The sequence below is a fragment of the Centroberyx affinis genome, unplaced genomic scaffold, assembly GCF_046629955.1.
Source record: "Centroberyx affinis isolate AG114_WGS23_722 - 3 ecotype Tasmania unplaced genomic scaffold, CSIRO-AGI_Caff_v1 ptg002105l_1, whole genome shotgun sequence".
In the NCBI taxonomy this organism is placed as follows: domain Eukaryota; kingdom Metazoa; phylum Chordata; class Actinopteri; order Beryciformes; family Berycidae; genus Centroberyx; species Centroberyx affinis.
The window spans coordinates 138,619-152,500 of record NW_027280430.1 but is presented as its reverse complement, the minus strand read 5'-3'; the positions used below and the strand labels follow the sequence as shown (position 1 = coordinate 152,500).

General features: G+C 43.5%; 1 protein-coding gene across 2 annotated transcripts in view; it reads left to right on the top strand.

The window, feature by feature from the left end:
- myo1ea (myosin IEa) overlaps positions 1 to 13,882 on the top strand; it is a 55,234-nt gene that overhangs the window by 28,921 nt on the left and 12,431 nt on the right. For both annotated transcript variants that reach the window (XM_071531637.1, XM_071531636.1), the window contains exons 8-19: positions 268 to 402; positions 777 to 909; positions 3,238 to 3,434; positions 3,592 to 3,672; positions 4,387 to 4,473; positions 4,583 to 4,669; positions 5,799 to 5,966; positions 7,413 to 7,498; positions 10,095 to 10,176; positions 10,511 to 10,617; positions 11,422 to 11,520; positions 12,039 to 12,183. In XM_071531637.1, coding sequence (XP_071387738.1) covers positions 268 to 402; positions 777 to 909; positions 3,238 to 3,434; positions 3,592 to 3,672; positions 4,387 to 4,473; positions 4,583 to 4,669; positions 5,799 to 5,966; positions 7,413 to 7,498; positions 10,095 to 10,176; positions 10,511 to 10,617; positions 11,422 to 11,520; positions 12,039 to 12,183 — 1,407 coding nt within the window. The remainder of the gene's footprint in view (positions 1 to 267; positions 403 to 776; positions 910 to 3,237; positions 3,435 to 3,591; positions 3,673 to 4,386; positions 4,474 to 4,582; positions 4,670 to 5,798; positions 5,967 to 7,412; positions 7,499 to 10,094; positions 10,177 to 10,510; positions 10,618 to 11,421; positions 11,521 to 12,038; positions 12,184 to 13,882) is intronic.

Genomic DNA, 13,882 nt, shown 5'->3' with positions numbered 1-13,882 from the left:
AGGGTCAAGCTGTTTTCATCGTGTATGGCTTGAGGTCCCTGGAACAGATAGGAGGACTTGGTCTTCCCATAGCACAGTTTTCTTCACATGCAAAGCCGAGTATGGAATATAAATTTAACATCAAAGTGGGTCAAAGCGGATGGGGGTTTCATGGGGAGAGAGTGTGAGTTCACCGTTTCGGAGGCCTTGTGCGGAGGCATGTCTATAAATGCTGTAATTATCCTAACTTGTGCTCTACAGGAGACTAATTTCCTTTCCTTTCCACAGCTGATAGAAGGAGCCAGCGGAGAGCAGAAGAGCAGCCTGGGCATCACCAGCCTGGATTACTACACTTACCTCAACCAGTCCGGTTCCTACAAGGTGGACGACATCAACGACAAGAGCGACTTTCAGGAGACAATGGTGTGTTGGCTTCGGAGTCGGTTTCCTTCTGTCATAGCTATCACTTACTTGACATCCCTAGTGTTGCTCTGTGTGTCTATATGCGTGTGTGTGTGTGTGTGTGTGTGTGTGTGTGTGTGAGTGTGTGTGTCCATCACTCTACTCTCATATCAATGTTTCCCTCACAATGTGGCTTATGGCCTTTTCTTTAAATTCCTTTGTCCCTTTACCAATCGCCTTGTGTTTTCTTTTCCGACGCTCTCCACCTGTTTTTGTTTACCAGTGAAAACCGCAAGAGGAGTAATTAGAGGACGTAAGCTAGGTACCGCAGGAGTAAGTAAATCCACATTGCAGCCCCGGTTTAACATGATCTCCTCTCTTTGCCTTTTCCCCAGCATGCCATGGATGTGATCGGCATCTCAGGGGAGGACCGCACCCTGGTGCTTCAGATCGTGGCCGGAGTCCTGCACCTCGGAAATATCAATTTCAGGGAGGCGGGGAACTATGCTGCCGTGGAGAGCGAAGAGTGTAAGTGTGTTCGGATACTCCCGGATGCACCATGTGGCTGCATAACAGGAGTAAAATGGCAATACAGACTGTGGGGGTCAAGAAGGACGAATGGCGCTGATGTTCAGGTTGAGATGGGGGTGCAGTTCGTCTCTTGCTCCTTTTGCCCCTATGAAAGTTCCTCCTCTCTCCAGTGTCCCGAGCTGCCCTTCAGAGGCTGGTTTTCGACTATATTTCTCTCTCCTTAAAGTTTTATTGTGTTAATACAGGGCTGCAGCCAAGTGTCTGGAGTAATCCGGGCCATGCTGGATTACACCAAATAAAACACATTATTATTGAAGGTCTGGACATATTACATCACAGACTAAAATTACTTGGAAAAATGCAGCTCTTCCCGTCCGTCCCCTTCCCTCTCGCCTTCTCCTCCCTCTCTCTCCCCCTTTCACTTTATTCTTCTCTCCTTTTTGCTCTGTTCCTTCCTCCTTCCTTCTCATGCTGCACGGCTCCTGACTCTGCCCCTCTCCCACCCCATCCAGCCTGTATGATGTGGATGAGAAATGCGGTTGCCGGGGTACAAAGCCTCGTTCTGTTCTGTGCAGACGTAACAGCAGCGCTCCGTAATCTCTGCCTTTCCTGTTCCCTCCAGCCTCGCTTCCTGTCTGCTTACTCTGCAGTGTGTTACACAAATCCAGACCCTTGTCTCCCCCATTCGAAACTACACCAACCAAATCTACGTAAACATCGGCCCGCGCTCAGCAAAACAAATCAATACCTCATCTCTCGTTGAAAGAGATGTTGAGACTACTTCGTTATACAACTAGGTCAGACAATATTCGGCTGGCTGGGACATTATTTTGGGTTAAAAGGAACTTGAGTCAGTCAGTGATTTTTGCCCACATAAGTATTTGAGGATCTTCCACTTTTCTATGGGAAAATTAGTTTAGCTTTGTCTCTGTGTGTGGTCAACATTAGATTTTTAAACTTGGCTTAAAAAAAGTTTCTTCTGATGTAAATATCTCTTTCAAATAAAACATAATATTTCCAATTATAAAATCATTATGTACATAAAGTCTCTAGCACAGCAAACATGAAGTCTAGGATTTTTTAACAACCAATTGTAAAGGCGATATAACTCTAAATAATCCATAGAGATGTTAAGATCTCAATGGGAAAATCTCTCCATCCATTTTCACCATAGATTTGTTCATCTTTTTCAAAATGATGGCAACAGTGTTGTGCCTTATTTAAGTATTATTAGTAGTAATTGACACTCCATAGCGTCCAACCCATACCTTTCCTGGCTACATGTAACACAAAGGATGGCTTTGCCCTATGATTTAAGCGAACGTATGCTCAGTCACACCCTAACGTCCCAAAAGGGGAGCTACTGCAGTGGTCTGATGCATTCCCAGACACAGTGAGACTGCAGGCCTGAGAGCCATTTCCTTCTAGGGGAAGTGAGTCACTGTAATAAGGCAGGGAGGGGCTCTCAGGGGACAATATCAATGCCAGGTTAGGGCTAATGATCCAAGGCATGCTCGCTCTCTTTCAGGAGCTAGCCCAATAAACAGACTATTTTACATTTAACTGTAATTCAAAACTGATCTGCTCTGTTTTCTTTCCAGAGGATGTTTTGTTTCAGCGGTGTGGGCAGAATGGCCTCAAACCGCCACAAATTAATGCGCTGAGATTATCAATAGAAGCTTTTCTGATTTGTGAAACTTTCCTACCCATCAATATGAGCACAAAATCCGGCGTGGAACATGTGTTTTTAAATGCACAAAAACACACACTTGGCCCCCAGAGATATGCAAAGGTTGCATGCAGGCCTCCATTCAAATAAATGGAGTCCTGCATTTTGATTTGCATGTTGGTTTTTAGAGAAATGTGCAGTCTGTTTGCTGTTTGGGAGCACGGCCCAGTGCTAGTGTGATGCTTTACTCCTCATTTCTCCCTAGTGGCACAACTAGAAGTAACTTGGCATCATCTCTTGGCCTAATTCATTATTTGTCAGAACTGATTGTAGGCTATATAAAATATTGCCAAAAAGACTGAAGTGACAGACATCACCAATATATAAGATTAATTCACCCAGGATTATAACGGTCATCCTACTATAACATGCAGTTATGCCACTTCTCCATCTGAGCATACACACTTTAAGACAAAATATGAGGTTGATCTTACCAGTGCAGTCAAGGAAAAAAATGATGAGTACAGATTTTTGCAGTAAAACATTTGAGTTTTATGCTTGTTTGATAAATATGGGTCAGTATTATTGACAATTACAGCGTCTCTTTATTGTTTTTTTTTTCTTTATTTGCTCTTTTTGTTTCTGTCTTTTTACAGTTCTCGCCTTCCCTGCGTTTCTGCTTGGAATCGACCAGAAGCGTCTGAAGGAGAAACTGACAAGCCGTAAGATGGACAGCAAGTGGGGAAGTGCGTTAGAATCTATTGATGTGACGCTGAACGTGGAGCAGGCGTGTTACACGCGTGACGCGCTCTCCAAGGCCCTGCATGCACGTGTGTTTGACTACCTAGTAGAGGTAAGATTGGATGTTTGTACAGGATTCAGTTTGTGCAACTGTAATATTGTTAATACAGTACAGCTATAATAAACCTATAATGTTGTTATAGGTAACAAACTTCAAAATAACCTGTAATAAACCCATAATTTTGGTAACACAGTACCTTTGATTTCAGTCCATCAACAAAGCCATGGTGAAGGATCATCAGGAACTGAATGTCGGAGTGTTGGATATTTATGGATTTGAAATTTTCCAAGTAAGTGGTAGTGGCCATTTCACAAGTGGACACATGGCGACTGGATTTTTGCTCTGCATCCACATGAATAAATTAGATTAATGATCATTAACTTTGAGCATTTAAACAGATTAAACACTAAGGATCAGACTGATTTGTAAAGTATGTGGATTAAGTCCCATCTCCTGATTGAGACAGCAGACTTTAACGTACCTTTATAATCTGATTATGTGTTTGTTTAGTTTGCTTGATAATAAGTTTTGTTGTTGATAGGATTGGGCGTGTTAAGAGAACTAAATGGAAGAGCTTTTGTTTTATGCTGGCTTGCAAATTTAAATCATAATGTAACAAGAGCTCTGATTCCTCATATCGCATACAGATTGTTACTGAAAAAATGATACTCAACCCGCTCGGCTAGGCAAGGTCTGTCCTTCAGTTCGTAGGTTTATTGTTTGTGTACACAGAGTTAGAGTAAGCCATCTGTGTCCAGAGGTCACAAGACAGGAAGATGCAGGCTGCTGTCACACAAGACTCGGGCCCCTGGTCTATTGTAAGTCCAGTAAATTGTACAGCATGCGGTTCTTCCTTCAGTACCGGGCAGACTGGTGTATGGCCTCCTCTCCAAACAAAGCCCATTGAGCCTAAAGGATATCCGCGCTCTCTGAAGACATGTGTGACACAGCTCCCAGAGTCTGTATGACATTTATTGAATCTAACGTGTTGTCTCTTTATCAGAAAAATGGATTTGAACAGTTCTGCATCAACTTTGTGAATGAGAAACTCCAGCAGATATTTATCGAGCTGACGCTAAAGGCAGAGCAGGTAACGTTTCTCATCACACTTCTGTTTCTGAGCTGCGCATTTTGTATTTCCACTCTCTTTAGTTGTACTGTATCCTGACTCAGCACTCTCCTCGTGTGTCTTCTTGCAGGAGGAGTATGTGCAGGAGGGCATCAAGTGGACTCCTATTGAATACTTCAACAACAAGATCGTCTGTGATCTCATCGAGAGCAAATTGGTAAATACTAGCTTATTAATATTCTACAAGTGTACACATTCACAATGAAATAGGTTAACATGAACCGTTATCAGGCTGTTATGATCTATAATTTGGTATATTCACTGTCTACATGAACCAAATTGGGCCTAACCCTCTGTAAATTGAATTACACAGTGGCTTGCCAAGTTCCTGCACTCTTCCCATGACCAGCAGCTTAACATCCTCAAACGTGCCGACATGCCTCTTAATTTGATTTATCTGCCCCACTGAGAGGTCTAATCCATGAAATCCACAACAAGGGCTTTAAAACAAGCCTCCATCTGAGAGGAGCAGGGGATCTGTATCAGTGCCTGACACTTCAGCTTTTTACGCCAGGCCCATTTGGTTAATCCAGTGGCAAGTTTACATGTGCCTTTTCAACAGAGACTTGTGTTCTCTGAGTGAGCCGCACATGCAGGGAGACACTGCTGCCACTGTGCCACTCGGCACTCTGAGGGACACTGGTCAACTTTGGGTATAATGGAGCCAAATAGGGCAGTGTGCGGCTGTGTGTTTGACATCACTCTGCATGTGGGTGTGTGATGTTTTGAGAGAGGCAATGTTAAGTAATTTTGAAGCCGCTCAATTAAAATTGTAGTTTTCATGTCTCCCTTAGATGTTTTATTAATGCTTTATTATGCAGATATATAGATTTAAATATAGTTAATGCATACAATTTCTTCCAGTAGTTGAGGTCAACGTTATTTTACTGTAACAATTTAATTTTTCACTCTACTTAGCCAATGTGACTTTGTTAACCATCAACCTCTGACATTATATGACCCCTGGAGTGTACAATCACATCTGGCTTTTGGGCTTTTTTCTGACTCTCTTTATCAATAACTGCAAGTCCAAAAAGTCACAAGAACAAAATTCAGAGAATAAATATTCAGGTTAATTTGCTTGAGTTGCTATATGTGTCAGAAGAATGATTTCCAGGCTTCCAAAAGGAAAATAGAAGTTGGTGAGTGAGTGGATTACTGATTATATGGGGCAGCGCGTTGGTGATTGGTGGTTGAGTAACTTAGTAACTTCTTTGTGGATGCAAGTACTGAAAACTAAATGTGAAATATTGCTTTGAGACTAATCTGTCCCCTTGTGATCCCAGAATCCCCCTGGCATCATGAGCATCCTGGACGATGTGTGTGCCACCATGCACGCAGTGGGCGAGGGAGCCGACCAGACCATGCTGCAGAAGCTCCGAGTCCAGATCAACACCCACGAACACTTCAACAGCTGGAACCAAGGCTTCATCATCCACCACTACGCCGGCAAGGTCAGTCTGGCCGCACTCATTTAAAGGACCACACCGGCTTTTTGGCAGTTCGACCCATTGGTGACAACAAATCATCTCTGTGTCTCAGGCAGATAGCTCTGTCCAGTGCACATGCTAACACTGTAGCATACAGTATGTTAAGTAATTGTAGGCGACTAGCATTATTATTATTATTAAGTATGAAGATAGACCTTTAAGTAATCTAAAATTGGTATTGGTTTTTATTCTATCCCTGCAGATTCATAGTGAAGTCTGTTACGAATCAACAGGGCAAAAACTTTAGCTGTCTGGCTATCTTCACTCACTTACTGTATAAACTAAACAAGTTACACTCAGTAAGACTTGAGTCTCCTGAGACTCAAGTCTCAGGAGAAGAGAGGCCTTCTGCCACTGAAAGTAGTTCCAAAGAGTGCGTTATTTTATGTCTATTCTACTAATCCCCTAAACAAGCCTGACAGGTTTAGACAGATGTCATTAAAATTAACTAACCATCCAGCCTTAGAGCTGCTGCAGGTTCTAATTTTCACCTACGATTACTTAACTTATTGCATGTTAAAGCATTAACATGCGCACCAGATAGAGCTATCTACCAGACTCACAGAGATTTTGATGCCAGTCCTCTCATCGCATATTTGGTAAGGTGACCAATGGGCCACCCACTGGGTTTCTTTTAATACATTAGGCCACTGAATTGCAGAGTGCTTACTGGTCAGATTCTTTGTCCTCTGCCATGTGGGTTTCTATTTTGTTGTTGGCCTGTTTTCGCTGCTGATTCAGAGCGGGCCAGTTTTAAAATGAGAGCAACCTCCGCCTGGCCAGTACAGCACTGACCACCTGGGACTCCTTAAACGAGTGCGTCCTCGATTCCTGCCATGCATCCTGTCTCTCTTCTTTGTCTGGTTATCACTGCAGTCCCTCCCCCTCTCTTTCCCTGTGTAGATACACTGTAACAATATCACACATTGTTTAATACATTTCATCAATCTCTATTTTTTATGTCCATTTTCACTCCTGTCCTTCTCACGGTCCGGTGCGGGGTTGTCCCGTGTCGTTCTCCAGATGTGTGGTGGCCTCAGCCTGGCACACATGCCACAGGCCTAATGAGCCGTGCCATAAAGACTCGAGAGGCTCCCAAGTCCGGGCTTGGAACATTCCTCCAATCTCAGACTATAGGAGAAATAACACCACGTTTAATTTATACACTTTATAACCACTGCTGGTTTTATAAGGAAGCCAACCCTGGTTGGTGTAAAGCTTGGATCTGCAACCCTTCATTTTCTTTTCCCATAAAATTCATGGTATTATTTTCATCACAATATCACAGTTTTTATTTTCTCACAGCTGTCATCTTTCATGTTGCTGGGGCTAGACTTTTTAAATAGCTCAACCTCACCCTCTCTGATCATTATTAACCCTTAGTGATCTTTCTGTGGGTCTCTCCTCCAGGTGTCCTACGATGCAGAGGGTTTCTGCGAGAGGAACCGGGACGTTCTCTTTACTGACCTCATTGAGCTGATGCAGAGCAGTGAAATGTAAGTAAGTCCTATTGGCACATTGCGACGACATGTGGTGAGGACTCTCTTTAGCGCTCACTTAAAGGGAATCTTCTGTTATGATGCATATGGATACAATTGAGCACATGTGAATGAGAGTTTCAGACATCCCAGTGCAGCTGGAGGCTGGCAGGACATAACAGAAGTGTGCAGGGCCGGGTTACGTCTCGCCCCCTGCCCCCGACGCACGTCTGGCTCCTGTCCAGATATGTGGCTTTTGGGGTTCTGCTCGGTCACGACTCGCGAGTGCCGTCTCCCTGCGGTGCCGCATTGTGGAGTCTGGTCCCCCCCGTCTTATGGTTTCTTGGGCTTGCTTTGTGTCAAAGTGGCCATCTGTGCAAACAGCCCGCATTGTCTGTGTATCCCCCGCAGGCCGCAGCCACCGCTGGCCCCTTTGTGAGCAGGTTTTGTGAGGCGTGAAAGAGGGTCATGTCAAAATCCCATTCAGACACGTGCTCTAAAATACATGCACACACCACAACACATGCACACAAACACATGTACGCACACACATACGCACACGCGCACACATACGTATACAAAGACTTTGGCATACTCACTCATAAAGGAAGCATGGGGAGGAAGGAAGGAGCCTCATTCCTCAGAGCAGCAGGTCTAAATAGAGAAGAAAGGAGTGACCAGTATTGTCAGCTGGACAGTATTAGCAGACTTCTGGTACATTTGCACACACTACCCGCTGATCCTTTCTTTTCTGTCCATAGCTTTGATTAAAAAGTTTAAAACCAAGCAAACAAATACCGACGTGAGAGAAAGGCGGCAGATAAAGGGAGTGGAAAAAATAACAAACACCACATGAAAAAGGGCTTTGAAATGCTTTGAAAACTTTTAAATAGCTAAATCATAATTACAAAGGCATCTACACAGGCGAGCCATATTAAGATGAACATTTAGATGAACGCCAATTAGCAGTATGTGTCAGATTTAAAAGAGGCCTGACAATCATCACTTTTACATGTGAGTTTTCAAAGCAACATGAGACAAACTGACAGTTCAAAGAGTCCAAATAGTCAGCGCCTGAATTACAGATGCATCGGTCACAAAAGCTGAAACATAATTGTGGCAAGGGGAACAGTCATCGGCAAAGAGGAACAGTGGTTGCAAGTCGAAGCTCACCAACAGGGACAGACGGACACTTAACAGGATAGTTACTAACACCACAAAACTACGGCCTCAGAGCTGAATCAACACTCAACAAAAGCTTTACTTTGTGAGCTTCACAAAGCTGCTATTTTATCATTTAGCACTGCCATTCATAAACTGCTTGTATCTCAAAGAACTGGAGGCTTTCCTCCTTGAAGAACGGTCCAGTATCCCACTACACACAGGAGAACAGCAGAATCTCATTACTTGTCCCGAAGGACCACAGTCTTCTCAGAGAATCAATAAGCTGCTTACTTTACTGCAACTGTTATCAATATTTATATCCCAATATAAGATACTACAGTATCTTAAGTTTGTCTGTCATTCAGTAATGGTCCCATTACCCTCTGCTGCTCATAGGAACCTACTCACTCAATCAAATATCAATAAAATATAGCAGTGTCCATTTTATATTTAGCAAAAATCAATAGATCCTGTAGTTCATTGCTCTGAAAAGACTTTTCTGTAGCACAAGACCATGCTACTTAAAAAGTATGTGAGACTTAAGTTATAGGTCTCAAAGAAGCATACGCATGTCCATATTATTAGATGAATACAAAAATCAACATCATGGCTTCACGTTGAGCATTGACCTTTGTCACATATCATATCATATCATATCCCATGTCTCCTGTCCCTCACCACTCTATACTATCTAATAACACAGAAGTACCACAAAAACATTTAAAAAAGGTTACTCAGATACAGACATTTATGGTTAGTTACAATAACAGAAATGAACTGAAGTGAGAATCAGCCGTACTTTCCTTTAAACTGTTGTTGTGATAAGCTGAGTGTCTGTCTTCTGTTGAGAGAAACCTGTTGAAAGGTTATGGAAAGCTCACAAGTACCTGCTACATTCTGTGCAGCACCAAGAAGTCATGGTGGAGGGATGATGTTGTGATGGATGAAACACCTACCTGTAGATTAGAAATAATAGGATTGAGGAAACCGCATTCCCAAGTATTACTTTATATTGCAAAAGAATGTCAACCAGGCGTACTGTCAAATAATATAGTACATTTTTATTTGCAGCAATGGCCTTGGGGAGATGAGTTTGCAGGGAGAAGGAGGGTTTTTACAAATACAGCGCGTGCACACACACACACACACACACACACACACACACACACACACACACACACACACACCTCTCATTCACTCCCCCCACCCAGATTTTCCCAGCTGGTCCAGGAATTTAAACCAGCGACCTTTGTGCAATGTCCTTGGTTCTTTAATCATTAGGTGGTTGCTGCTTTTTTTGTTTGTGGCTGCCAGGGAAACTAAGTGAAAAACAGTTTCTGGTCTCCAACCCTGGCCCCCTTCACTGGCCCTTAACTGCAGTGGTGTTTTGCATATAGTCTCTCTATTTCAGTCCTAACTCCAAACTCTCCTCACCTTTCTCCTCTAACAGCGCTTTCATCAGAGCACTGTTTCCAGAAAACCTCAACGCTGAAAAGAAGGGTCGACCTACAACTGCAGGCAGCAAAATAAAGGTGCGTCCGACGACCACGTGTGTGTATGTACATCTATCATCTACATGCCAACTCGCCTGTCCACTGTCCTCTCCCTGTCAGGTGCACTGTGGGAGACTGTGTATGAAAAGGTCATTGAGGCGTGTCTTGTTTTATATGTTAGTCTGTGTTATCGTAGTAATGACACTGCGAATGAGGGATGAGCTGCCTGACCTCTCTCTCTGACACAAAACAGTACAGTATCTCCAGCACAAAGATAATGTGTGTGTGTTCATTATTCGGTCTGATTAGAGTAGTAGTAACAACATCATCATCACCATCCTCTTTCTCTCTTTGCTCTTCTTCCACCTTTCAGAAACAAGCCAACGACTTGGTGAGCACACTGATGAAATGTACGCCACACTACATTCGCTGCATCAAACCCAACGAAACCAAGAAGCCCAAAGACTGGGAAGAGAGTCGGTAAGTGACTCTGTTCCCCTATCTATCTATCTATCTATCTATCTATCTATCTATCTATCTATCTATCTATCTATCTATCTATCTATCTATCTATCTATCTATCTAACTATATATTCTCACAAAAAGGTAAGCATGAGATTAATATTGTGAAAGGTCTTGGTTAGTACTGGGACATAGCTTTCATTACGCTATGAAACCTATTACTGTAAGTTTTCAACTGATATTCCTCCACTTGTTTTGTCTTTTTAGTCTCTTTTGTATGTCTCTCTTGGTGTTAAGACCAAGTTATGGAGGATATGTTTGAGACATTCTCACTCTCTCTCCCTCTGTTTCCCTTTCCCTCTCTTTTCTTCCCTGGTCACAGGGCTTGGGCACTACATGTACTGATGCAGGGTGCCGTTGTATTGTTCAGAGCCTAATGACCTTCCTGTTGTGAGTCGGGCTCAGGTTGGCTCGTTTAATTAGCACCGGAACCCCTGTTTTCACAGGAAGCCTGGGTGCATTAAGTAATGCCTGAGGTCTTTTGTTTGAGGAAAAGTTAGAGAAACACGGGTCTTTTGCATACAATGACCTGGAACAGCCCCCTTCTTCCGGTGGAGTGGGAGCTTCATGTGCAGTTTGCGCTGTAAAAGACATTTGAAAGAGTTTTTCATTTCTACAATACAATACAAACTCGTTCATAAATTAAATTAAAATATGAATGTTTATGCTGCATACATTCAGACACTTTAAGCAGTTTTCTTCACACGTCCCCCCCCCCTAAAGACAAAGACATTGTCTCTCTGTTTCTCCTCCTGTCCTTAGAGTAAAGCACCAAGTGGAGTACCTGGGTCTGAAGGAAAACATCAGGGTACGGCGTGCTGGCTACGCCTACCGCAGGATCTTCAAGAAGTTCCTCAACAGGTAACATGCCTTAGATCTGAAGCACAATGAGGGCATACTGAGTTTGAACTGTGATTTGCTTCAAAGTGACAGCGGCAGCACTTGTTGTTCCACGGTCTGAGCCAGGAGGGCCGGATGCAGCGTGTGTCTGTGTCCCGTCTCTCTCAGGCAGCCAGGTAGCGTTCACTTAGCCAATGTTAGTGTTGGCAGAACCAATGGGAGAGGCTGTGTGTTGGGCCTGCTGAGGAGAGACACTGCTAAAGCACACAGCAGGCTGGGCTGAGCTGCTACTGTTGTTGGTTTTACAGTAGTATGCAATACCAAAGTGTGTGAGAAACATTTACAGAAGCAAGTTTTGATATTGTGTTGATATTGTGTTCTGTCCTAATCTACCTCAGGTCTCAATCTCTATCTTGCGTGTTATTTAATCTCCATTTGTCCTTTCCTTATTTCCAGTTATCCTCCCAAAAGGTCCTAACATATTTGTCCAAAAGTTCATTCATTTCACCACAATAATATCTCTGCTAATCTTTCTGCAGGTATGCTATCCTGACCAAAGAGTCCTGGCCGACATGGCGAGGAGACGAGAAACAAGGTGTCCTTCACCTCTTACGCTCTGTCAACATGGACCATGATCAGTATCAGCTTGGACGCACCAAGATCTTCATTAAAGCCCCCGAGTCGGTAAGTCCCTTCACTGCCCTGCCTTTTTAATAATATGTCACTATATGAAAGGTTTCCAGGAAAATGTATTAAAAGTTTGCCATCTCACTTACAGTCCAATTTTTTCATATAATATGCTTGTACAGGCCTAGAATTCAAATCACATGTCAAAATGGCTGCCGGCCTGCAAAAGCCTATTTGTCAGGGGAAAAGCTTAACTCATGATTTTCACACTAAGCACCATAAAAGGCCCTAGTGTCCCAAATCATGCTCATATCCCTATTCTAGGGGAGGAGATTACACCCGACCCTTGTACCACGTCAGCACTGAGTCAACACTGGAACTAAAACACAAGTACAAGTTGTGGTCGCAGAGTTGGGGGACATCGTAAGGGGTTGTCTTTTTCCACCAGAACTACAGTTTTTCATGGCTCCTATGAAAGCTGCACTTGTGAGAGGCCTGTGAGCTCACTTATTAACATTTGTACACATCGTGCACATCCAGGGCATACACACACACACTCACGCACACACACACACACACACAGATGTATGTTTAGAGGCTAAAACACAGACATCTTAGTCTTGATTCAGGCCTGCGGCTCGTCCTGAATGCCTTCACTTATTCATTGCGGCGATGCACTGCCAAGAGCCCCATCCCCCACACTGCCACACTAAGTCCAAGTCATTGAGGTGCGCTTATGAAACGCAAATATCACATAGGGCGGACCGCTGCCAGGCTTCTCAAAACAAGCCCCTCTGTCTGATAAGACACTGACACCAACTAATTAGTTCATGACTGAGGCATTTTTCTCTGCATCCAATTAGATAAGCTAGTGTGACGCCAAGCCAGATGTTAGCGAGAGCCTCTCTCCCAAAGTGGTGATGGAGGGACTGGTGGCTTACTGTCTCACTGTGAGAGATAGAGCTGCGTAGAGGCAGAGTGAAGACTGAGGAGACTCATCATCCATTAACACCCTCTAGTCGACTTCTCATGTACTCATCATTAATCCAAACACAGATTGAATATAAATTCTGTAAACACATCGTAAAAAATTATGATAATGACCCTCGGAGCTGTGCTCTATGTTGCACCTGTCAAAGCCTTGAAGTTAAAACACTGAGAGGTCCGGAACTTTTTTGAGCCCACAGTGTCTTTGCTTTTTCTCCCTTGAGCTAAATTTGTCACTGAGCAATATTAGTCAAAACACCACCTGCTCATTGGACTGGTATTTGTTGCCTGGGAAGCTTATTCACCTGTCTAATAGGAAATATTAGTGATTACTGTGGTGTAACTTACCAGATAGATGCCTATCTGCCTAGCTTGATAGAGGCCCATGTGAACTGGTGTAGTATTTCTGCATATCATTTTTCCCCACAGCTTTTGATATGCAAAAGAAACTTCCAAAATGCTGCGACCAAACACGAGCACAGCGTACATTGTTGGTGCTACTGTTTGTAACAGCCAGGAGCATTGGAATCACCTCTTAATTGAAGTGCTATATTCATGATAAAATCATAAAATGAAATGTTTTTTGGGGAACAAGTGAGTGAGAATGTATTGTGTGGATAAAGTTTTGATAGGCTCTGCCCTGTCCTGTCACAGTGAGTCCTGTGGCAGTGCCGTGTCGCCTGTCGATGCCAGGCTGCCTGAGCACTGCAGAGTGGGCAGGATGTTTAGTCTGGGAGGGGGAGGGCAGAGAGAGGGCTTGCGTGTCTAG